Here is a 24577-nt window from a genome sequence, read left to right on the forward strand (position 1 = left end):
CTCTTATTTACGCATAGAGGGGAAAAGATGGCTGCTATCAAAACATTAACCTCTGTGATATAAAGCCGAATAGATGGCCGCTTCTTTTTAAAAGCGGGGCTTGTGTCCATAGGGCTTTGGACACATAGGGCTGCAGCTTCCATAGAAGGTTCTCCATTGTTTCCTGGTCCAGTTGTGCTGAATCCAGGGATTGTCTGATATGTGACACGCCAGGCAAATGGGGACACACAGGGTTTGCTGACTTCTGCGTTTTTACTCTGAGGATCTGGAATGTGAATAGTGGGGTGCGGCGGGTCACTGGCTTTCTTAACAGCACAGTAAATGTAGGACAGAGCTCCTACACAGGAATTGAAACTATAGAAAGTAGTGGGGAATGATTCTGACTTTCTGAAAGACATAACCGTAGATCGTCATGTTGTGACTGTCTTGGTATTCAAGTAGTTTACCTGTGCTTTTTACAGATATGCTTTAATGCATACTGTAGTAAATATGTGACTATCAAATCTACATTTAAATCTAGATCTACATCTAAATTTGACGTGTGGGATATAGTTTGAGAAAACACATAAAAATGTCATGGTGTTTGTATGTTTTGAATCAGAATTACATCTGTGACTCAGTGTCTCCCTGTTACGCTGCTTTTTGAGGGATTGTTTTCTGTGAACAAACCATGAGGGATTTTTGGCATGCCACTCATGCCATGCATACTCGGCTTATTTGCTTCTGAAAGACTGTGTGTGACTGTGCTGAGATCCTCTGCAGCCTCTCTGAGTGAACCACGTCACACACACACACTGACTAACAAAGCCTTGGAAGGAGATTGATGAAGGGCTGTGCTGACAGGCAGAGGAAGCAGCAGCTGCTCCTGGGTGGGTCCAGTCACACAGGAGGATGAAGGGTGGAAGGAGAGAGAGAGAGGAAGTTCAAGTCTTTGATTTACCAGAGCTACAAGAACAGACTGGTCACCACACACATCCATCACTCCGACGGACAGACAGACCTCAGAGCCCTGCAGTTTTCCCTGGTCCTGTCAGTGAATGAAGGAAGGATTTTGGGCTCATTTATAACAATATTTAGCTGAAATACAGTCATAAGAAAGATGGAATGCCTGGTATGCTATATTTCAGCGCGTCAGTCCACAATTCTTTCAATGCTCTTGAAAGAAGAGCAGCACTGGAGAAGCCGTGGCAGGAGAGGCCTGAAGTGACGGATGAATCAAGTCTTGTGATCATTTTATACAAAGTGGCTGCAAATACAAAGTATTTTTTAGGTCAATTTTCTTATGTATTAAACTGGCAGCATTCAGACTATTAAAATCATTTTGTGTTTACACAAAACAGAACACTAAATCTCAAGGCATACGAGACATTACAGCCTGGCACACCACAGTTTCCACCACTTCCTTGTGTCTTCGCTCAGAGCCCTGCTGGCTGCGATGTGTGATCATGCATCACAGAGCTAATGTCTCCCCTGTGAGTCAGCCTCTCTCTACCTTGTCAACCTCGGCTTCCCAGCCTTCATCTGCTGCCAGAGCACGACCACATGACGACTGGAGAGAGACTGTTGACGGTTCATCCAGCCGTAGGTGTAGAGCTGATCACTGTGAGGTCTATACAGTATTGTCAACTACAGTGTAAGCACAATTCACCAAGTTAATTGATCAGGCTACTTGTGTACTGGCCCATCATGGTGAGCTATGTAGTGTGTGTCCTGCTCTGTCGAATGCCTGTACAGGTCATGATTTATATCTTTACATACAAAAAAAAAATCTTAGAATCCAGGGGCATGTATTCTACGTACATTCATTAGCATGTATCCTGTTGCTGGACCAGGGCTGTACAGTACTTTTTTTTTTTTTTTTTTTTTTTTTTTTTAGGATTACCGCTGAATTGTCACTCATTTGCATATTGTTCAACAATTTGCTGGGGGGGTGTGTGTGTGTGTGTGTGTGTGTGTGTGTGTGTGTGGGTTCTGCTCGCTCAGCGTTTGTGCATGGTCAGGGCTTTGTTGTGACCAGTGGATTTTCTCTGTGCAGGGTGCTGCTCAGGGTCAGAATGCTCTACTACCTGAAACAAGAGGTGATAGGAAGCGAGGCCCAGAAGGTGCTAGACGGCGTGGACTCCAGGTGAGCTCAACTTTGACCTACTCGGACGTTAGCTTCAGATACACTTCCTGCCCTACTTTATTTTCCCTTTACTACTATTGTTAGCATTTTTATACAACTTTGACTGCTTGAAGCACCAACGCTTTATTCAACACACACAATTCATTTCCTTGAACACAGTAGATGGTACCTAACATTCTGCCTGGTATGGTTGAAGAAATCCTGACCTGCCCAGATAATGGTGTAGCTGAATTCATGATATACACAGAAGGTCAGATGGATTTGGAGGCTTTAATACAACACTATACACCTGGGCAGACTCGTCTATTGGCAGCAGTAGAGTTTCCATATCAAGGTGAAATAGCTGCCTCATACAATTTTCTCCTCAAGTGGTGAGTGTGGTCATTTGCATGATAACCTGTTGAAGGAAGAAACAACAGATCAGCCAAATCAATTTTAAGGTTGTGCAGCTCCACCTGCTGGTGAAAGATAGGGTTTTTTGTGTTCTGCCAGATAGCAAATGGCTAATCAAAACCACTGTTAACAAGGAAATTGCCATTGAAAGTTAAAGGAGGCATTTAGTGTTTCACAATTTTCATTTTGTTGTTTCACGAAAAAAGCCCTCCATGAGAAGCTGAGTGTTGGACCTCTGGAACGGTTAGAATTGCTTGCACTAACAGGAGATTCATACAGAAAATGGGAGCAGATAAATAAACGAGGGGTTTTAACCCAAATTGCCATCAGTGTTTTGGAGATCAGTAGACAAATTAAATAAAGATCCTCCCACATAATATGAGTTTAAATCTCCTTTCTCCCCCTCTTTAGTGAGATAAAGATCTGGGTGCCAGAACCTGATCATTCGGAGCTGCCAGCCTTGTGGTGGGATACCATCTCTGACAAGTGTCTGCTGTTGGGTGTCTATAAGCATGGTAAGAAACCTCAGCTTTCCGTGACTTTATTTTATAATTTAATAAAGTAATCCAAATGAGAAAAGCGTGCTGTCGAGTGACAGTTAAACTCAACTAGTCTCTACTGTATTTTCAAAAGTGCTTGGCTGCACTGTTTTTAGTGTTTTGTGTGTGTTTCCATGGATACCATGTGATTGTGGGAAATCATCTAGCTTGTGTATATTGCCTGGTCCCTATCTATGAGTTTCCATGCATTATCCTTCGCTAACTTTGGCGTTTGTGTATCCTCCTGTGCACTCTAAGGTTATGAGAAGTACAACACTATTCGTGCAGACCCTAACCTGTGCTTCATAGAGCGTGTGGGACGACCAGACGAGAAGGCCATCGCTGCCGAACAGAGAGGCAATGATTTCATGGATGGGTGGGTACATCACACTTGTCCTGAGTATGAAAAACTGTGGCTGTTGTTTTAATGTGATTGGCTTGAGTTTTAAAATGGTGTCAGCTAGGTTGTCAGCTGCAAAAATGACACAAACCTTACACAAGCTCTGTGTGTTTAGTGATGTGGATGATCCAGAATACAAGCCTGCTCCGGCCCTACTGAAGGACGAAATGGAGGTAAGGCCACATCAACCAAAGTTGCACGTCGGTCTTCTGATTAAGTATATTAAAAAATATATCCCCATCATGAAACCTTATATTCGTGGTTTGTCCTGCCATAAATACACTCTGTCTTCTCACGCAGGATGACGCCTCTTCCCCTGGAGACTTGGTTGTCACTGACAACGCTGGAGGTGAGTATTAGAGGCTTGTAATCCACAGCCGATTATAATGATTATAAATACAGGCTTCCCACAGGCTGTAGAAATCTGTTAAGATAAAAAAGGCAAATGCACAACATGCTAAAAAATCATGTAATTGATGGCTGATTATTTACATGATTTTTGGAATTTGAATGTTGTTTCTGCTGCATATTACTCTGATCCAGATGCAGTTCCATTGACGGGAGGTGAAACTGTCTACTGGCCCTCATCCTCGGTGCTGACAGCCAGGCTTAGGCGTCTGATCACGGCCTCACAGCGCTTCACCAAGAGCCGGCAGATCCTTCACATCCACCAGTCCCAGTCCCAGTCCCAGTCGACCATGATACTGTCTGCTCCACTTTGCCCGCTGCCCCCGACACTCAACAACACCCTGAACCCCAAGATGGCTGCTAAGATTGAGCGCCAGCAAAGGTCAGAACACAGAGCAGATCACTGTTTGGTTGCGTAAAAATTGAGCTTGGAGGTTTTAATCAGTGGGAAAGAATATCACAGAAGAATATGTTTAGTAGAAGATTTTTTTCTATGAAAATTATTACTTCTTTTAAATTTTTTTTTGCATCCTCAGATGGACCAGGCGAGAAGAGGCTGACTTCTACCGTGTGGTTTCCACCTTTGGTGTTGTTTTTGACCCAAACCTTGGCCGGTTCGACTGGACCAAATTCCGGGCCATGGCTCGGCTGCACAAGAAGACTGACGAGAGCCTGCAGAAATACCTGTGTGCTTTTACCGCCATGTGCCGTAGGGTGTGCCGCCTGCCACCCAAAGAGGGAGGTCAGAAGTGTTCTTGCTTGTTCACAAATATACACACACGTATATACATATAATATTTTAAATGTTTGGTTATCTGTATCAGCTGTGTGTCCAGCAGTAGCTGGTGTCTCTGGCATGCATCATATTAGGGTACATTATGTATATACCCCTAAGGTTCACATCACAATGTATTATATTCATGTACTATGCCCTGATTTCTCATATACACTTTTCTTAAGCTGATGTCAATAACATTGCTTCAGGTACTGTAGTATGTACTACACTAGTTCCCAGCTGTAAATGGTTTTATTCTGGAGAGGTCGGTGGCACCTTAATAAACAAGCTGGCTCAGCTGTACTGGAGTAGAGGGGCTGATAAGGTTAATCATTTGTGGAAAGACAAACAGTTTGATGTTTTAAACTCCAGGCACAAACAGGTCTTTGGGTTGAACCAGTAGAGCCTCTCACGCATGTTTTTCCTGACACCTGCTTTTCCGTCTTCGTCCCAGACTCTGCAGTGGACCCATCTCTGACAATCCAGCCAATCACAGAGGAGCGAGCGTCTCGCACCCTGTACAGAGTAGAGTTGCTTCGCCAGGTGAGGGAACAAGTCCTTCGCCATTCGTTACTCTTTGAGCGGCTGTCGCTGTGTCAGATGAGCTCTGACTTACCTGTCTGGTGGGAAACTGGTACCCATGACCGTGACCTGCTAATTGGTGCTGCCAAGCACGGGGTCAGCCGCACAGATTACCACATATTGAGAGACCCTGAGCTGAGCTTCATGGCTGCCCAACGCAACTACAGCCAAACAAAAGCTACACCGCAGCAGTCACGCACCTCCACCCCACTACTACACCCTCAGGGCCAGGCCATCAGCTCAGTGTTGACAGGCTCCCCACTGCCTCCGCCTGCCCAGAGAGACACAGAGCCCTGTGGATTGGCACCCAAAGTGGAACCAGTGTCAGAGGGGGAGGAGGCCAGGGAGAAGCAGGGGGAAAGTTGGAGCCCTCCTCCAGCACCAGCTACTCCCACAGGTCTGGAGGAGAAGCCTTTTTCTGAGATGAGGGACAGTGAGAGGCAGATGGTGGCAGCACGTACCAAACCTCTCACGCCCAACTCCTCTGAGAGGAAACCCAAGAAGGCCAGCAAGAGGGGCCGCAGGGAGGCTAGACGTGGCTCAGAGTCCGACTCAGATGGCTCCTCCTCAAGCTCCTCATCGCGCTCCTCTTCCTCTTCGTCATCATCCTCTTCTTCCTCGTCACATTCCGGGTCCAGCTCCTCCTCCTCTTCATCGTCTTGCACCTCTGGCTCTTCGTCATCATCGTCCTCTTCCTCATCATCTTCTGACAGCGAAAGTGAGGGACAGGAAGGGAAGAAGAAGAAAGGTGAGTACCTCTAACAAAAACCTGCATTTCATATTTAGTTCGGCGCAAAGACATATTTCACTGAATTACAAACCAGCTAGATTGTTTAAGTTAAGTATGCTGAATACGTTGTGTGTACACCTAAAACTTTGAAGATTTAGGTGTGTTTCTGATGTCTGTCCTGTCACATTCTCAGTTCCTGCAGCAACAAGTGTAAAGGGCTTTGATGAGGACAGTGTGGCATCTCTGAGCACTACACAGGATGAAACACAAGACACCCACGTGGCTGAGAACGGCATCACCAACAACTCCTCACACCCTTTCCAGGGAGGAGGATACATGCTGGCTGCATCCTACTGGCCAAAGGTGAACTACTGTACATTTGTGCAATCCAGTCACTGTTACTGATACGTGACGCTGCGAGTATTCAGCTAAAAAAGGAAATATTTGATCATTAAATATAAACAAGTATTCATCTCTGATTTGTGTTAATGGTGGAAGTCATGAAAACGCATTTTTGTGGGGAGTTTGAGTGTCCTGATCATCTGTGCCTTTGTTCATTTAGGACCGTGTAATCATCAACCGCCTGGACAGCATCTGCCAAGCAGTGCTAAAGGGCAAGTGGCCAGGAACACGTCGGATCTACGAGCCTGGAGGTGCAGTGGCCTCCTTCTACACCACCAAGCTGCTGGACAATGCCAACAGCCTGTGCGAGGACCCCTCTGCCTCGCCACAGGGGTCAAAGGTGACCAAGCATGTTGCAGAAAACAAGGAGTTCTCAGTAAAACTGAACGATGTATGTTGATTTCACCCGTCTTCCCCTCCTCCCTCCGCTTCGCCCTAATCATAGGACCCTACCACTTCTGCTGCCATGACTGGTGTTAGCTGCCGTGTTCAGCATGTTTCTCTGGTTTTCTTCCTTCTTTCCTTTGGGCATGATTAGTGGTTTTGACTGCCTGGCGGGAGGAGAGATTAATTTAATAGCAGCCTTCCTCTCTTTTCCCACACACTCAATTTGAATTGGGCTCTGAGGCTGTGATTACATGAGCACAAATCACTCAGTCATGAGAATATAATAAGGTTCAGTTTGAAGCCTCTCTAGACTGAAGGGGTCTTTCTCATAATCTGATTGAAATGGAGACCTCGGCTGTGGGTGTTCTCTAATATGCTTTTAGGCAATGTGGCAATTAACTTGGCAGGTTTCAGACTTGCTCCCATGTATTCCTTGCTTTTGTGTTGCTTTTTGATAAGGCTCTTTTCCCAAATTGTACGGGTTTTAACTTTCCCAGACCCTCAAGCACCTGCAGCTTGTAACCTATAAATCCTTTAAATGCTGACAGCAGCTATCTCTTTGGCATGGCTTCCCACTACAGTCCAAACTATGAATTGACTTTACCCACTGCCCAACTAGCCGCTACCAGCTGTGTGTCCATGTGTCCTAATGCTACCACCAAGGAAATGCCTGAAAAATATTTTTTTTCTTAATGTAAGAAATTCTTAGAAATGAGATGATACTTTATTGCATACATTTAGATTCAGCAAACCTACCAGAAAATAGCATTAGATGTGAAAATAACATAAGACAAATTTACTTTATCATCCTTAAAGCTCCAATATGCACTAAATAATCTTGGAAGAAATTTCTGCTTGTATTTTTTCTCTTTACATCTCCCTAAATTTATCTAACACGTGTTTGTGTGTCGGGGTAGCAGGAAGGAGGTCTGAAGTTGACCTTCCAGAAACAAGGTCTACCCCTGAAGAGGCCCCTGGAGTCAGAGGAGGGCCCCCAGGCCCAGCAGCAGTACCTGGCCCGTCTTCATGAGCTGCAGAGCGCCTCGGACACAGGCCTGGCTGATATCACCAAGCCTCAGTGCAGCTTCCCAACTGGTGTGTTTATTTAAAATAACAGCAAATACCTAAAAAACATACAGAATATGTTGAGATGAGGCTGTCCTGCGTTCCTTCACCACCACTAGATGGCAGCAAAGTATAGTTTTGGTGACTTTAAGACTGGATAGAATCTAGTCTTCTTCTCTGGTAGTGCCAGGTAGGTGGGGCACTACCAGGTAGGTACACAAATGGCCTTTACATAAATATTTACAAAAAAGAGAGTGTGTGGTCACACACATCATCTGAACTTTTAACTCTAGAGGTGGAAGTCCTAAAAAGCTAATTCAAGTCTGAAACTGAATGTGCCTAAAATTAAAGACAGTTTCCAGATGTATCTCAAAAAGTAGTTCACAGCTAACAGGCTGGCTCTTCTGCAGTGCTTCCAGATCTTACAAGTCAGATGAGGCTGAATGGAGCGCTGGACGGCCAGCCAGTGGTTAAGAGGCGGAGAGGAAGGAGGAAGAATGTGGAGGGGGTGGACCTGCTCTTCATGAACAGGAGTAGAGTCCCCGCTGTTCCTGATCAGGTAACCAGTTGTCTTTTATTCCTTGTTGTGCAAAAGCTGGTGCTCATGTGCCACAGTACAGGTTTATGGTACCTCACACAATCAGCTTAAAAATTTTAAATGATGTATAATTAATAATAATGTTATTGGTTGCTAAAAATGTGCTTTATATGATGAGCTGCAATGTAAATAATGTTAAACACTGTTTTGTGCTTATGTGTCTCCAGGTGCCTCCAGGGTGGGGTGGTATTGGCCAGGTGGGGGTGGCTGTGGCCCCTGTGCCGGGCTATAGTCAGAGCTCCAGTCAGGTCCCCGTGGACACTGACAGCAGGGTCCCAGTCATCAACCTCAAAGATGGCACCCGACTTGCTGGGGACGACGCACCCAGGAGGAAAGATCTAGAACAGTGGCTAAAAGAGCACCCTGGCTTTGTGGCGGACACAGGAGCCTTTATTCCTGTGAGTCCATTTTTTTTTTTTTTTTTTGTCTCCTTCAATCCTTCCAATCTTCTTCCCCAGATCTGCGTTGACTGTTAAAAGTTTTACAGTAAAGATGTTGAGGGTAAATCCTCATGATCATTTTTAAGGCAGGTGTAAGTTATCAAAAGACAGCTGAAATTAAGATTTCATGGATATGTGTGCAGAAGTCAAGAACATGTCTATCCAATCAATTCACCCGCAGGGGCACAGTTGCACTGGATGCAAACATTTGTGAACTAATAACTAGTCCATTTGTTTTCCATTTCATGTCCAGGGGGTAAATAAGATGCAGATGCAGTTCCACTTCCAGGACGGTCGGCCCAAGCAGAAGAGGCACCGCTGCAGGAACCCCAACAAGATCGATGTGAATAGCTTGACAGGAGAAGAAAGGGTCCAGATCATCAACAGGAGAAATGCACGCAAGGTTCGTTTGTGTGTGGCTTTGTACGTGGGTTTGCCTTAAAAAAAAGACAAAAAAAACCACTTTGTCATAATAATATCCATAATGATGCCATTAATGGCCAATCATTTGAACTCAAAAACTGGGTTGTTACTACTATGACTTGTGCCTTCGTGCCATTTATGTCCCTGAAACGACTTGTTTCCTAAATGTAACATGTGTGACTTTCCTGTTGTGCACTTTGGCTCATGTTGCCTGTAATCTTTCCTATAGGTTGGTGGAGCCTTTGCTCCTCCCCTGAAGGATCTCTGCCGGTTCCTTCAGGAGAACCCCGAGTACGGAGTCCCACCTGAATGGGCTGATGTTGTCAAACAGTCGGTGAGTCACAAACTAACACATGCACCCGATCAGTCAACTATGTGACATCAAGGAAGGCCCATTTCAACAGTGTCAGTCTACAGTGAGTTGCCAGTTTATTAGGCACACCTAGCCAAAACCAGTGCAATCTAACACCACGGCCCAGCAACAAATCTTTTCATAAAGGTCATCGCTGTAATAGTTTTTTTAAAGAGATGCTGATTCAACTTCATGTTTATTTTGGAGGCTGTAGTTTGTCATGCTCTTGAACTGTGTTGTGTTTGTAAAGAGTTTTTAAAGATTTTATCCACCCACATTATAACCTTCTCATGCATGTTAGATTAGTTGCAGGGTTGTTTTATTAGACTACATAAGCTGTGGCTAATAAACCAGTTACTAGTGACACTGTGATATTTGTAGTGAAGGATCATCTTTCGCTGTGTAAAATTGCTAACCCTGCATATATCTTCCACATTTTCTCCAGGGTTACCTCCCAGAGAGCATGTTTGACAGGATCCTGACAGGACCCATAGTTCCTGAGGAGGTAAGTCGACGTGGACGTCGACCTAAGAATCCTTTGGCCAAGGCGGCGGCGGCGGCGGCAGCAACACCAACACCCAACCCAGCAACCTCCGCTCTTAGTCTGAACCCCCTGATGGCCAACGGTCTTCTCTCTGGGATGGACCTATCCAGCCTGCAGGCCTTCCAGCAAAACCTCCAGAGCTTGCAGTCCCTGCAGCTCACTGCGGGCCTAATGGGGCTGCCGTCAGACGCGAGCAACCTGGCTGCAAGTAACTTAGCTGCCATGTTTCCCATGATGCTGTCTGGTATGGCTGGATTGCCAAACCTGCTTGGCATGGGCAGCATGCTTGGGAAGCCTGCTCAGGAAGGCACCGGAGGCTCTGACGAGATGGCAAAGGGAACCGCCAGTGGCATAATAGGAGAGCCGTCTGCCTCTAAAGGCCCCTCTCACACTTCACACACCAAAGGAGAAAGGACAGAGGGCTCGAACACGACTCCTTCCTCCACTTCCAGCTCCACTTCCTCTGCCACCGCCCCACAAAGTGCTTCAGCTGCCTCTGCAGCCTCCAGTCACTCACTGTCTCTTAACCCCTTGTTACTCTCCAGTATGCTTTACCCAGGGATGCTTCTCACTCCAGGCCTTAACCTTCCTGTGGCTGCCACACAGCTGCAGAGCTCAAACAGTGACCCCACCCTTCCTCCTGCTCCTCCTCCTCCGGCAGTCTCCCAGTCATCGCCCCAGGAGACAGAGCGGCCAGCGGCAGAGAATGACGAGGCGTTGGAAGAGGCTTTGGACGAAGAGGAAGAGGAGGAGGAGGAGTCAGCAGAACAAAAAGAGAACAGTGGTCCTGAAGGTTCGGGGAAAGCAGAGTCATCTTCATCAGAGTCTGGAAGCTCTTCTTCCTCATCAGAAGATTCAGACTCTAGTGATGAGGACTGATGAATGAATATATAATTATAAATTTATTTATGTATCGCCTAGAAATGTATACATATATTCACTTATATATGGATTTTCCAGCACTTATGTTGCGATTTCTTTACATGTAAATATAAGAACTAACTAAAATGTTGTGTAATAAAGACTACAAAAACCTTTAAAAAAAAACAGGAAAAACTGACGTAAAAAGAACTGAAATAAAATTTCAGTTTTTGTTCACAAGGTACAGTCTTGTTTTGAGACATTTTGCATGTCAGACTTTAGTAGATTTCTGAACTCTGTGAACTTGTACCACACAATTATGTACAATTGCAACAAAAAAGGCATTATTGTAATTATGTCAGGATTTAATTTTATTAAAAAAGTGAAACTACATGAACATGCTCGTTGAGCTGTACTATTAATATATTTTGATTGTTGGGGTTTGGGGCAATGACACTTGACAAACACCTTGGTTTCTCTTGTATATAGTCAGTACTTTTACAAGTTGGTTGACACTTTTGCTTTGCAGATCATACGTTGGATATGTCAGCAATAACTTGGGCAGCTAATGAATGTCACTGAAGCTGTAGATTCTCTGTCTGCCATGTTCCACCCCAGTGCACCAACTCGCGCAGCTTCACTTAACTGTCACTTACCTTCATATCACGTTGAAGAATTCATTTCTGCATTTTGTCCACATCCTGTTTGGAAACAGAATTACCTGAAGCTCCTCTCTTTAAGTAGTGCTTCACTTTTGGGGGAAATCTAAAGAAGTATTTTTTTTCAAGCACATAAGCTGAAATCCTTTTGAAATGGATCAGAATTTAATCTTCTGCTGTAATGTCAAATTTTCTCCTCATTTCCACCGTCACCTTACAAACATGTCGCAACATGTCCAAGGCGCACTTTAGCTACTCCGAGTAGGCATACACATTCACTTGCACATCTGTTAATTTTTGACTACAGTGTCGGAGTCTAATAAACTCCTTGAGCTGTGAGGACAGAAGACTGTGTGCCAAAAACTGCCCTTTGACCCTTTTGAGGTCCTGACAGAGTTTTGTGGTCTGTGTGTAGAGGAAGAATTCAAGGATTCTTGACTATATGGATATTATTACTACAACCCCGGCGTATTTGACTGCATCTTACCTCAACTGTGCTAAATGGATTGTCTTCACTGTGCAGATGTGCATGGGTGTGTTTTCTCGCTGTCCATGTGTGTAACGTCCCTGTCTCTGCTGGAATGTGTCTGTAAGAGGCCTTTTTTGTTTTTTTGTTTTTTTTACTGAGAGCTTCCACTGTGTTTTGTTTAGCTGGACTGCTCCTCTCACCTGGTATCTACCACTTCCATAACTTTCCAGTCTGAAGATTGTGTCTTAAGGAGGGGGCCTTGCAAGCTATGACTAGTAGAAAACACACCACATGTGTTTTTGACCTTCAGTTTTTGTCATTAGAAATTTGGAGGAAAATGTCCTTTGGATTCTGTGTTAAACGACCACCTGACTACCAAAGTCTTACAAAATATAACATGGCACAAGCACAAACTAGTTCAAATCCTGGCTAAGATTGTAGTAATTGTCATCGTCTTTGAGTATTAAATTTTACAGTGCCAGACAGGCTACCTTTAGGAAGGGCTAAATATAAAAGAAACTAGCAGCTTGCGTTGGTTGGTTGTGTGCGTTTCACCTCGATTCTGTTTTCCTGATGAATGGAGCTTCAGCTAGATGTAGAAGTGCCCTTATCCTGTACCTCACTCTCTCATTCAGCTTCTGTCCAACACACTAACCGCTCAGATAATCTGCTTGGTGTCCATTGCTTGTGCATCCTGTCCATCTCTGCACACGTTCACGCTCAGCCGTAACCAGGACACACGTAAACACTGGAGTTCACTCAAGCCGAAGTACCTTTTTCTAACTTTCTCTGGCACAACAGTACGCTCGCTCTAGGACTGCTGTTACACAGTGGACTGTTAGATACACGTTTCAAAATGATTTCTGAGGTGAGGTTTTTGTTTTAACTCGGGGGACAACAGAGTGCCCCCCCCCCCCCACACACCTTGTGTGTTGGATAAACCCACTGAATTAACTCAAGTCTGTTTAGTTCTTAAGTATTGCTGTAGCATCGTTCTCTAGTGGGTGAAACCATGAACAGCCCAGTGGCTAAAGACACGTCTGATTTCTAATGTTGCTTTAAAGTGTTTTTCTTGTATGCCTGTTATATATATATATATATATATATATGACCTTGTTATGAGTTTTGCTTGCAAAGCTATTGCATTTTTTTTATATTATTACTAACAGTACAGTATTTTTCTATGTATGAGCAATGAACTTAAACATGCCACTGTCATTTTGTATATCTGCACCTCTGCTCTCTTTAAACATGTAGTGCCCTTATACAAACACCCAGCCATCGCTTCTTACGCTGTAAGTGACTGATCTAACGACTTTGTGTTGCCCCACAGCAATGGGTTTATGGATTGATGACTGTGCTGAGCCTCTGTAGGACACAAATGAGGGGGAAGAAATGGTAGACATAAGATTGGACTTTTAGCTTTTATTTTGCTTCACTTTCATTTTTGTTTTCTCTAGGTTGTACTGTACAAGGACTCCAAAAGCACTGCTAGTGCTAGAGAAGCAGTGTTGAATCTGCGTTAAACACAGACACAAGTAAACAATGACCAATATGCAAGAGGAATGACAACACGCACTACTGCTGTACTTTCAGTTTTCATACGTGTAAATCACTGAGATGACAAAACTAGCATCAATGGTATTGTATTTTTACTTCAGGCTTGATAATATCCTAAATGTCACCCTGGTTAGTTCTTGTCTCTTTTTTTGTTTTTCTTTTTTGTCATTGGACAGTTGTAATATTTGCAAGTTGTGGTCTATGTAGTCAAAATAATTCTTTATGTAGTGCAGGAAAACACGTCTTAAAAGTCATTTGTAATTTATTGGATTACTTTCTATGAAGTTCTATAGAGGAAATTGAGGTTTAATTATTTTTATTAAACATTATTCTTCTGACTATCAATTAAGTGTGCCTGTTGCTTTGTCTGGGGGCTTTATTCTTTCTTGCGGTCTCCACACTGGTGCTCACTCTAGAGAGCAGATTCAGTGGCACTGTACAGGTCAGTGGGCGAAGTCTGTGAGATGTGAAGTGAGCTGAGATGAAAGCACTTTTTCTTAGTGTAAAATTCCACAGTGGCAGAAAATAAACTGGGCTTGCTTAAATTTAGTGGTGGCTAAAGCAGTGGCTACTAGCATAACATCAATATTCAGAGTGCAAGAAGCAAAAAGGAACACTGTAGGGTTCTCTCAGTGCTAATTGTAGCTATTGTGAAGCACCTAACAACATAAATACTGTATACAAGTTTTGAAAAATTATGTTTAATCTTAAATACATCTAGAAATACTTAATTGGTTGATGTGGCCAACATTTTTGAAAATTATATTGGCAGCTTTAATCATTCATATAATACATTTGCCTAATTTTCTTAACCAACCCTGCAAGCTTATAAACAGTGTGTTGGCCAGACACCAGTGCATAAACACAGCTGAACAGCCTTGTTAAAGGCAAGAGTTAAAAAGATTTTCCCCTTTACTGTAGGTCTTCCATTCCTCCTCTTGGTGGCGCTCAGGGGCCTGTGTAAGTCACTCCTACAGCACAACTGCTCAGGCCTGATCATAGCAACCACACACAGATGACAAGTTGGGGCTTGTCTGCTGCTCAGAGAAGGCCAATGTTCTGAACTTCCTTAGTCTGCAGAGCAGCAGGTTGACTGCTCTGAGCCGTGCTGCACCTCTCCACTGCTGCAAGGCAGGCATTAGATAAGAGACATACAGAGGATTCTTGGATCAGAAGACCCTCAATCTGGCTCTTGAACTCACCACAAACACTCAAGTGACAGACACTGGTAAGTGGCTTTCAACCTGTTTATGACTTTAGTTGTATTTGTGGAAAGTTCAACTTAGATGATGTGGCTGACAAACTGCATGAAAAGTCAGCTGACAGTAATAGTAACACTGCCATCATCCACCTCTGCAGTTAATAATTGACTATTTTATGGAGCTCTGATGCAGCCGGCCCTTACTGCACTGGACAATGACATTTTATTGATCAAAAACAACATTAATTCATAATGAGCTAAAGTGCCATTTAAATGCTTAGCACGTGTCTGAAAGTGAAAGTAAGGCCTATTTTGATGGTACTTGTGTCAGTGAAGGCCAGTCTGGAGAGAAACAGGAAATGGGTGTAACCCATAAGAATTGGCAACAGATTACGCAGTATTCGATTTTTTTGTTTACAGACATTACTGCGTTTCCAGAAAAACAACAAAGCAAAATGTGGTGCTGTATATGTTGAATATGGAAAGTTATAATGCATAGACATGTTGTTTTACAAATTACACTACAGGCAAAAGACAGAACAAATGAAGCATGACAGGTTTGAGACTTGTCCAAATTAAAAAACTAAACATGAGTCATTTTTTGCGTTTGTTTCAGTCCATTTTAGCTCTTTTCTGTAGACAATATGTGCGGTTGACTGGCATTCCTGTGGTATTCTGGGACTCATGACACCAGCGGCCCTTTGTAAAGACGCATTAACCCATCTGTTGTCAAAGGAAGATTAACAAAGATTTCTTGACAAAACAGGGCATTTCTAATCAGATAATGAATGGTCAACATGAATAGATATGAGTAAGATAGTGTGCATAGGCCTACTGATTCTTTCAAGTTCATGTTTGTCTGTATTAGTTGTAGGTTTTGTCTTGCTACAGTGAAATGTCAGGTCTCAAACCTGCAGCTGTGGAATTGAGTCAGAAAACCATTTTTTTTGTTGTTTTTTGACTGATTAAGAATAACATGGCATATAAATGTAATGTCTGCACTCCTGAATGCAGTATTTGAAGTTAAGTGTGTCTGAAAGCTGTTTAACTTGTGAGGAAATAAGTAATGCTTTGTCTTTTATACTGTATGAGCCAGTGTTTCTTCTCTCTGTGCTTTATACTGATACATGTTGTAGTGTTTTAGTTGGCACTAGACCAAAAGAAAAAAACAGCCTATTTGATCCCAAATTATTCAAATACTACAATAAAAGGTAATGAAAAGATGAAAGGATTTTCTCTCTCTGTTCGCCTCTTCTATTCCTTTTGAACTCTTTATTCAGTAAAAAATATTTTTATCCACATCTACAATATACATGCTCCTACCAGTTTTTTTAAAATCAAGATACTTAATCTCATCATAATTAACGTGGTCAAATATTCGCTAACCTGTGGATCTTAGGTTACGGGCACACGAGGAGCCCATTAATGTTCACAATAAAATCCTGAAATCCTCTCTGCGCAAGCTTGAACTTTGCCTGAGGTAGCAGATAAATGAGCTGCAATAATGACCAAGAATCACTGCCATTAACAACTTCATTTAGATCATCACAAGATAAAAGGGACCTTATCTTGGCAATGTGTCAAGATAAATGAATGAAGCAAGAGTGAACAACCGTTGCACCTGAGCATTAAAACAAAGGTTAGAATCAAATAATATCAAACCCTGAATTTATGCTACTGTGAGGTTTGAACCAGAGTAACGCTGTGTGTCATGGGTGGAAGAAACTATTTCAGACCGGAACAAAATTGCTTAACTAATGAAGCTGTGAAGTAGGGCAGAACAATTCAACAAAAAGCTTAAATTTTACATGTGGCCTGCAGGAAAATTCATTCAAAGTAACATCCATCCATCCATCCACCATCGTCAACCACTTATCCTGTGTACAGAGTCGCGGGGAGCCAATCCCAGCTGGCACCGGGCGAGAGGCGAGGTACACCTATGGCGACCTATCTGGGGTGTTGCAGGGCACACACACACGAACAACCACAGAGTCAAAATACCATTTTAAATTAAATATTTTCGTGCTGCAGAGATGTCCTAGCCAACACATCATAATCTAGAGACTTAAGAAAACATCTTTGTTTTAGGATACAGATCCAAGTAAAAATCACACCGTAATTCATTTTAATATGATTTTCTATAAAAATGAGAATAATAATGTAAAAATTGTAATTTCCCCTTTAGTATCGCAAATCATATCGCAAATTGCATTATCAGTCAAAATGGTAGCAATTTGATATTTCTTCATAATCATTCTGCCCTACTGTGAAGCCACATTTCTTTGAACAAAGAAGAGTACTTCAGGAAGTGATGCTGTTATACCAGCGTGTGTGTGTGTGTGTGTGTGTGTGTGTGTGCGTGTCAGTGTGTGTCAGTGTGAGAGTAGACTAAGCCATGTTATAGTAAATATGAAAGTCTCTGGGGTTATTTACAATAAGACAGCTAGACTTACTGTAACTATTACAATTACCTCCCACAGAAAGAAAATAACTGTTTTTTCATTTGGAAAACTCAGCTTTATGGGCATGAATGTTTAGGTAAACAATGTTGCCAAACCAAGCAGATTATTATTATTGATTTATTAATATAAGTGTCCTGCGCAAATGGTCCTGACAGTCGCTCGGCTCATGTTTCCTTCTCTCTATCTCATTCACGTGTGTATCACTGTAGACTAAGGCCTGTCTGACTCAGAGAGAACAGCAACCCAGAACGATAACGAGCACATATGGGAATGATTAGAGGAACCGAGTCTCCTAGACAGAGGAGGGGAACAAACACACAAATCTAAACTGAAATGGTCAAGGTAGAACGGGGCCTTTACCAGTGGAGGAAGGAGTTTTCAAAGTAAAAGTAGGCCTACTGCGATGTAAAAATACCGTGTTACAAGCTGAAGAAGGTGGAGATTACTGAGATATGTTTTTCACATTGTACAGCCAGGGACACAAGCTAGCTAGAATGATCTTTTTTGCCAAGCCTCATTACTGCTGTGGCTGTGAGGTGAAACCTGCGCTGTCACGGCAGGTTTTGTGCTTGTTTAATTAATCTAATCGCCGCTTACGGACACGAGTCTTCTGGGGCATCTAAGCTGTTTCTATTGTTACACGCTCAAAACGACAGTCAGCAGTCTCCTTTCTGCCAGGATGGAGCGGCAGTCCATGTTTGAGGAAGTTTTCCTATCTGAGATGTACAGGAAGACACGTGACTCATCAGAACTGCCTGCTGAGTCCAGGACATAGGGAAGAAATTATTCAGTTAAATGAACAGCATAGAGGCGCCGAGGCCATCATTAAGCCGTTACATTGTCAAGATATTAGTTTTCTAATATATTTAACCCAGACTGCAGGCTTTGACATTTTGGGAAACGCACCTATTCTTTTTCCTGCTGAGAAGATTTTTAATCTTCTCTGGCAGCACTTCCATCTGTTTCTGTGGTTTTGGTGCACACAGTTTCTAGTGTGACTGTCTTTAGTGATCTGACTGACATCAAGTGAAGATTTTTTTTATGAAAATATGACATATTTTGTATTTATTGTTTGACTTAAGTTAGTCACTGATTGTACTGCACTGCAAGGTCTCATGTGCCCTAATTGTTGCCTATGTCAGTGTTTCTAATGTTCTTTTCCTTGTTTAGGTGCCCGTTCCTGCTCTCTTCCTGTGTGGAGTTCACCATGGCAACCAAGCCTCAGGGTAACCTGGGAAAGCCAAGGTTTGGTCCCAGTGACCACCTGATCACTATGTTCAGGTTAGCAATGCAGTCTCACCGTGTTACTCACACAGTGGCCATTTTGTTTGTATGAACTTATCTACTACAGACATCTTTGTAGTTATGTAAGTTTACAGACAAAGCTACTGATACTGCTAGCTACAATAAATCATAACAGACCTTAAATACGTCATCATGGCTACTAACTGTATTTAGCTTCTAGTGTAAAACGGCACACAGGGTAAGTTTGCATTGAGTCAAAGGCTTGTTTCACTATGTGTAAACTTCATGTTTAGTTGAGGAGGTTTCTGTTTGATCTTTAAATGCTTTAAGATAGCTTCTACTATTGTAGTGAGGGCTTTTGAAAACCTTCTGTGTACTTTCATTTTATTTTCAAATGTTTTCCAACCAACAATTCGTGTTCATTTAACTGCTATGCTAATTACTATGATTCCTCTGATCCAGGGCGTGCTCCAAAGATCCAACTGAGGCCATTGAAGCCAGACTGAAATGTATGCTGCTCACTTTTCTGCAACACTTGAGGGACAATGCAGGAAATGAGAAGACCAACGGTATACTAACATATTCAATGATCCTCAAACAACGGGATGAAGGGATGTATGAATATTAAATAATAATACACTTTATTTATATAGCACAAATGAAGGCTGTCATTCGAATATACAGGAACACTGTAACCTTATGTTCAATATTTCTTGAGGACAGATCATTACTGCCTTTACAGTGTTACTGGTTTCTTGCCTGGAATTTTATGAAGGGCAAGCAGAACACATTTTTAATATTTACTAGCTTTATCAGAAGCAACAACGTCTCTTTGAGCACAGCAGGAAATCACTGTCTGCTCACCCACAGTATTTTAAAGCCCTACATGATTAGAGAGCTGGCTGTATTTTAATGACCGGTATCAACTTCTGGAATAAAGCCCTTTTGTTGTTGATACATGTCACATATAATCCATGTGATATTGTTTACAGAGCTGGCAACAAAGTGCTGCTGTGAAGCCAGGATCTGGTATTACAGGATCCTAGAGAACCATGCCAGTCAAGAGAGGAAAAGGTTGGGGATCAGTGACATCTCAGTGAGTGTACTGCCCTCCTGTGGCCACAGCTGGAACTAATGTCTGACAAACATCTTTTCTGCACATGACTGTGTGATGTCCGTGTTTATGTCCTTCTTGAGCCTTTTTAAAATCAAAGTTTTGATCTCTATGAAATTTTTTTAATTGCTGTTTTGAAGTAACTCTCTCGTGCTTGTGATGTGAATGTGTTCGTCGCAGTTCATCTTAGAGAATGATCTTCTCCAGCGCTGCCTGGTGGCCTGTTGTCTGGAGATTACCATATCCTCAAATTGTCTACCATGTGACTTCCCTCTGGTCCTTCAGGTCTTCAAACTGGCACCATTCCACTTCTATAAGGTGTATTTCCAAGCTTGTTAGCCCGATATGCACATGTGTGCATGTAATAGACATCCAATGAATATACAGATGTCAATTCAATATCAAAAAGTTTTTGGGGTACACAACTAAACGGTTAACTTGATTTCACTATGTAAGAATCAAATCTGTCACTTTTTGTAAGTTAATAAATCAATCAATAAGTCTCAACTCCAAACAAAAATCTGTGATGTCAACTTTTATGGGGATCACTAGGGACAGAAATGTGAAAATGTGGTTACATTCCTGCCTCGTGGGAAGTCTGAGATCCAACGTCCCTGCCATCTCTAAATTTGAGGATACATCTGTCCTCCATTTTGTTTTTGCTATGGTCTGACAGGTGATTGAGCCGGTGGTGCGGGCTGAAGCGGGCCTGCCTCGCGCTGTGGTCAGACACCTCGCTCAAGTGGAAGAACAAGTTCTGGAGAGCTTGGCCTGGACCAGCGACTCACCACTGTGGGAAGAAATCAGAGCCAATGAGGGCCATATGCCGACCTGCCAACAGGTTGGCAATAACACACAAAAACACTTCACTTGGCACCAGGAATTATCTAAGATTTGATATTCAAGTTTCTTCCAAGGTGATGCTGGTGACAATTTGTGATTTAAATTAAATAAAGAAATGATTAAAATGTGGAATAATGATGACCGTATGCAGGTGACGCCTCCTACGTGGCTTGAAGATCCAAAGAGAACAGACTTGCAACAAGTCAGAAATCTGCCAGGAGGTATATATGCAGTGTATTAAACCCACTTTTTGATTACATAACTGAAATTGTATTGCATTTAATACATTTATAATACATTCCTAAATTTCATAATACTCCATTGCAAATAGGCTACAGTATTCTTAATACGGATTCACTTGTCAATTCTGTTTTTGCCAGAGGGTCTCAGAGCTGAACTATCTGCTGGCACTGTCCAACAGCATTCCCCATCAGCTGGAAACAGGCCTCGGAGAAACAACTCCCTCCACCTGTTTGCTCGCAAGGTCAGTTAATCTACCACACCATAACACTCTCCTAGTCTGTAAAACAATATTATGAATCTACAAGAAGTATAAAGTGGCTGAAATGACAAATTGATTCAGCACTGTAAATGTACTGCATACATGATAGTTCTATTGTTTATATATAATTATCATGTCTTTTTTTCCCACATCCCCCTTGTTTATGTGATTTCTGTTTTGTGTGGTCATGTTTTCTCTCTGCCTCAGGTTTACAGCTTGATGGGCAAGCGTCTGAGGGAGCTGTGTTCCACACTGGACATTTCTGATGAGCTGCGGTTGAAGATCTGGACCTGTTTTGAGCACTCTCTGGTCCACTGCACTGACCTCATGGTAGACCGTCACCTGGACCAACTGCTCATGTGCGCCATTTACATCATGGCTAAGGTGGGCATTGCTATATCCGAGGGAAGCCCCAGCACGTTTGATGCTCATCTGTTGATTTGTCAAACACTGGTATATATTCCCTGATGCAGTTAATGTCACCTGCACCAACATTCTCATATACCTGATGATGATAACAATCCCATTAGAATAAGAAGCACACTGTATCATTCTATTACACTGTAACCCCTTACAAAGTGTTCTGGTCAGTGACACTGTGTGATTGAGCGACAACAAACTTCTATATTTTTAAGCATCTTTTATTTTATATAGGACATAATCCTTGATAAATTATTAACCTATATTTGTCTTGCTTTTACAGATAACCAAGGTGGAGATACCCTTCAAATACATAATGAAGTGCTACAAATCTCAGCCACTTGCCTCAAAAAGTGTACGTTCTTTTTCTTTTTGATTATTCCTGGCGTCTCTTTACAATGCAACTGGATCTGCTCTGAATGGACAAAATATAGGAAAAGACTCAAGCCACTTCACAATCAGTCATTTTTGACCCATAAGCAACAGTGTAGTTGATACATAGTCCTGAAGTCAGTACACTTTCATCTCAGGAAGCGGATTTATATTCAAATTTTGTTTTGAATGTGTGACTGATTGGCAATTAAGTTATTTAAAGTGTGTTTGGGTTTATGTGTGTTATGACTATATTGGTTCAATAGTTATGAATGCCGACAATTTCTGTTCTCAGGTCTGCAAAAATGTGCTGATTTCCGGAAAAGAGAAAAAGTCTCTCACTGAAAACAACAGTAAGAAACCCTTGAGTAAGAAAATGTATTCTTTACAGCTGGACTCACCAACATCAGAGCATCTCCAGCATCATGTTAGAGAATTCAGAGAAGGAGAAATTAAACTGCCTTCTGGCTCTACCCCCAACATGTTCCCTTTCACTGAACTGCTTTAGGTAGCATAGGCTCAGCCATAAGTCAAGTATTTCTGTATGTAGCCAGAGAGCTACATTATAGCAGTGCCCCATCGAACAACAAATTAAACACACCAAGTTACCAGAATAACTCCCAATAAATTACCTGCATTGTATCAGTAATGATGGAGGACTCAGTGTACTGTGATTCCACAATGAGAAGTGAGCATTTATCACATTTTTGATTACAGATAATGGAGACTACAACGACAGTATCCTGACCCCCAACACACCATCAACACATTATCCAGGACCTGATCAGGAGGAGAGGGGCAATCTTATTTACTTTTACAACCAGGTCTACTCAACAAGGATGCAGTCCTTTGCCAAGCAGTTTGCCCTGACCCCTGGAGTAAGTCAACCATTTTAACCATTCCGAATTTGGGCGGAGTTTGAACAAACTGAGCAAGAAGACAAGCCAAATTCATAGATATGTCACTTCATCTCATATAATGAGATTTTCTAACATACGCTGTGTCACTCTTGTGTAGGGAGACACTCCTCCTTTGTCTCCTTACCCCCGACAGTGGAAAGCGTCTCCTCGCAGACAGAGGCTGTCCAGCAGCCACTCCATCTACATTTCACCATACAACACAGGGACCCCTCCACCACGCACACACGGACTCTGCTACTACTTCAACTCCAGCCCCTCAGAGGTCTGTGGACAGAGTTTTGGAAACCTTTTTCTAGCCATCAAATTGTCATCTTGAAATGATATTATTTGTAAAGTGTAGATTGAAAATGTTAGAAACACATATTCATTATGTACGTTTTAAACACTAAATAACTGATTTTATCATGATTGAGTGACAGTTTAATATTGCTGCAAATATCCCTTCTGTTTCTACAGTGTCTGCGTGAGATGAATAACATGATTAAGACGGGCGGGTCACCCAACAAGCGATCCCGTGCGGTGTCGTTGGATAGAGAAAAGGAGGAGGAAGAAGATGGTCCTTCGGCTAAGAGGCTTCGTTCGGTCGGTCTGTCGGCCTGGCATAGGCGACTAAGGAATGTGGAGAACGATCGCCTGACAAGACGGGACCGGGACCAACCATCTTCAGTTACGAAGCCTAACCAGCACTAGAGCAGAGAGGAGCGTGTAGTCACACTCTGCTCCTGTTTCTGACACTGTAACAACAATGTCAGGTGTTAGAGGGAAAGCACAGGGCAGCTTTGTCTTCCTTTACAGGTATTTTATAAGAATCCCTTTGGGCCACATTCATTGTCAGCTCTAAAGTGCTGTCTGCAGTCTCAGCTATGCGTTTTTGCTGTTTTGCTCTGCACTATCTCAGACACCTACTGTCTGTCCTTGTACGAGGCAGTTAACTCTAAGCTCAGTAGCCAATGGTAGAAGATTGTAGTCGTCCTGGGCAGCTCCCCAGTGGAAGTGTATGATGTTGTATGAATATGAAGTAGGTCATGGCTGTGAAGTGCTAAGTTGACATTCCTTGGATAAATAAAGGTTAGACTGAGAAAGGATGTTACCAACTGCAGTTAAAACTGTGGGATAAGGATATGTCAGGCTTCAACATGGCCTTCGTGAATACCTGATATCTAATTGACTAGATTCTGATTAACTGAGGGATGATACTAAGTGTTCATGTAAAGCTATTTTAATGTGTTTTCCTTTGTTTTATCCTGTAATGATGCTTTCTTAAATATATTTAAAATTTTAAAAGACAAGCTAAGTGTTTAAAACATAGTGAAACAGTGATTTTTATTTACCACTTCACACGAATGAAGGCAAAGTGCAGACGTTACAGAAACATGACAGATTTGAGAAACAACTGTGTGAATACTTTCAGATCATCGACTCCAGCCATTATTGATTGCAACCTAAAAATCAGTTATTCAACATGACGTTAATCAGCAAAATTGCATACATTTATCTCATATATTCTGTTTCTAACATATTTTTTTGTTAAAAACAGCATATAAGACAATTAATTATTTATAAGATGAGTTTCTGTCATATGTCCTGAAGCCAAAGGGTCTGTAAATGTTCTTAAAAGATGTTAAATCTAAACACAATTTTTAGTGTCACCATAAAGTCCAGTTTTTGGAAAGCAGTGTTAAATAAACATACATTTGATTAAACTGTATGTCTCTACTGTATAACATTCTTCCTAATTAATTAATTAATTGTTTTTTTTTTTTGGGGGGGGGGGGGGGGGGGGGGG

General features: G+C 42.4%; 2 protein-coding genes across 9 annotated transcripts in view; both read left to right on the plus strand.

Annotated features, from left to right (window-relative positions):
* The window catches only part of chd9 (chromodomain helicase DNA binding protein 9), a 114557-nt gene extending 100500 nt beyond the window's left edge, over positions 1-14057 (plus strand). For 3 of the 6 annotated variants that reach the window (XM_046033297.1, XM_046033298.1, XM_046033302.1), the window contains 16 exons: positions 2036-2125; positions 2930-3033; positions 3316-3433; positions 3573-3630; positions 3758-3806; positions 4001-4247; positions 4402-4607; positions 5095-5970; positions 6146-6315; positions 6515-6745; positions 7659-7836; positions 8217-8365; positions 8572-8802; positions 9098-9247; positions 9497-9601; positions 10065-14057. In XM_046033297.1, the coding sequence (XP_045889253.1) occupies positions 2036-2125; positions 2930-3033; positions 3316-3433; positions 3573-3630; positions 3758-3806; positions 4001-4247; positions 4402-4607; positions 5095-5970; positions 6146-6315; positions 6515-6745; positions 7659-7836; positions 8217-8365; positions 8572-8802; positions 9098-9247; positions 9497-9601; positions 10065-11042 (3940 nt within the window). In that variant the 3' untranslated portion in view covers positions 11043-14057. The remainder of the gene's footprint in view (positions 1-2035; positions 2126-2929; positions 3034-3315; positions 3434-3572; positions 3631-3757; positions 3807-4000; positions 4248-4401; positions 4608-5094; positions 5971-6145; positions 6316-6514; positions 6746-7658; positions 7837-8216; positions 8366-8571; positions 8803-9097; positions 9248-9496; positions 9602-10064) is intronic. The other 3 variants (XM_046033299.1, XM_046033300.1, XM_046033301.1) reach the window with 3 other exon arrangements.
* A 652-nt stretch (positions 14058-14709) lies between these two features.
* Positions 14710-24499, plus strand: LOC123958422 (retinoblastoma-like protein 2). 3 transcript variants are annotated; one of them, XM_046031732.1, is made up of 14 exons: positions 14710-14940; positions 18546-18656; positions 19083-19189; positions 19613-19716; positions 19915-20052; positions 20411-20575; positions 20729-20798; positions 20958-21061; positions 21287-21463; positions 21783-21854; positions 22167-22239; positions 22589-22749; positions 22889-23053; positions 23248-24499. In XM_046031732.1, the coding sequence occupies exons 2-14, from the start codon at positions 18583-18585 to the stop codon at positions 23479-23481; spliced, it is 1644 nt and encodes a 547-aa protein (XP_045887688.1). In that variant the 5' UTR covers positions 14710-14940; positions 18546-18582; the 3' UTR covers positions 23482-24499. The 3 variants fall into 3 exon arrangements, with proteins under 3 accessions (XP_045887688.1, XP_045887689.1, XP_045887690.1); XM_046031733.1 differs by having other exon boundaries at positions 22167-22224; XM_046031734.1 differs by lacking the exons at positions 14710-14940; positions 18546-18656 and adding an exon at positions 18665-18858.
* The last annotated feature ends 78 nt before the right edge of the window (positions 24500-24577 follow it).

The sequence above is a fragment of the Micropterus dolomieu genome, linkage group LG20 (assembly GCF_021292245.1).
Source record: "Micropterus dolomieu isolate WLL.071019.BEF.003 ecotype Adirondacks linkage group LG20, ASM2129224v1, whole genome shotgun sequence".
In the NCBI taxonomy this organism is placed as follows: Eukaryota; Metazoa; Chordata; class Actinopteri; order Centrarchiformes; family Centrarchidae; genus Micropterus; species Micropterus dolomieu.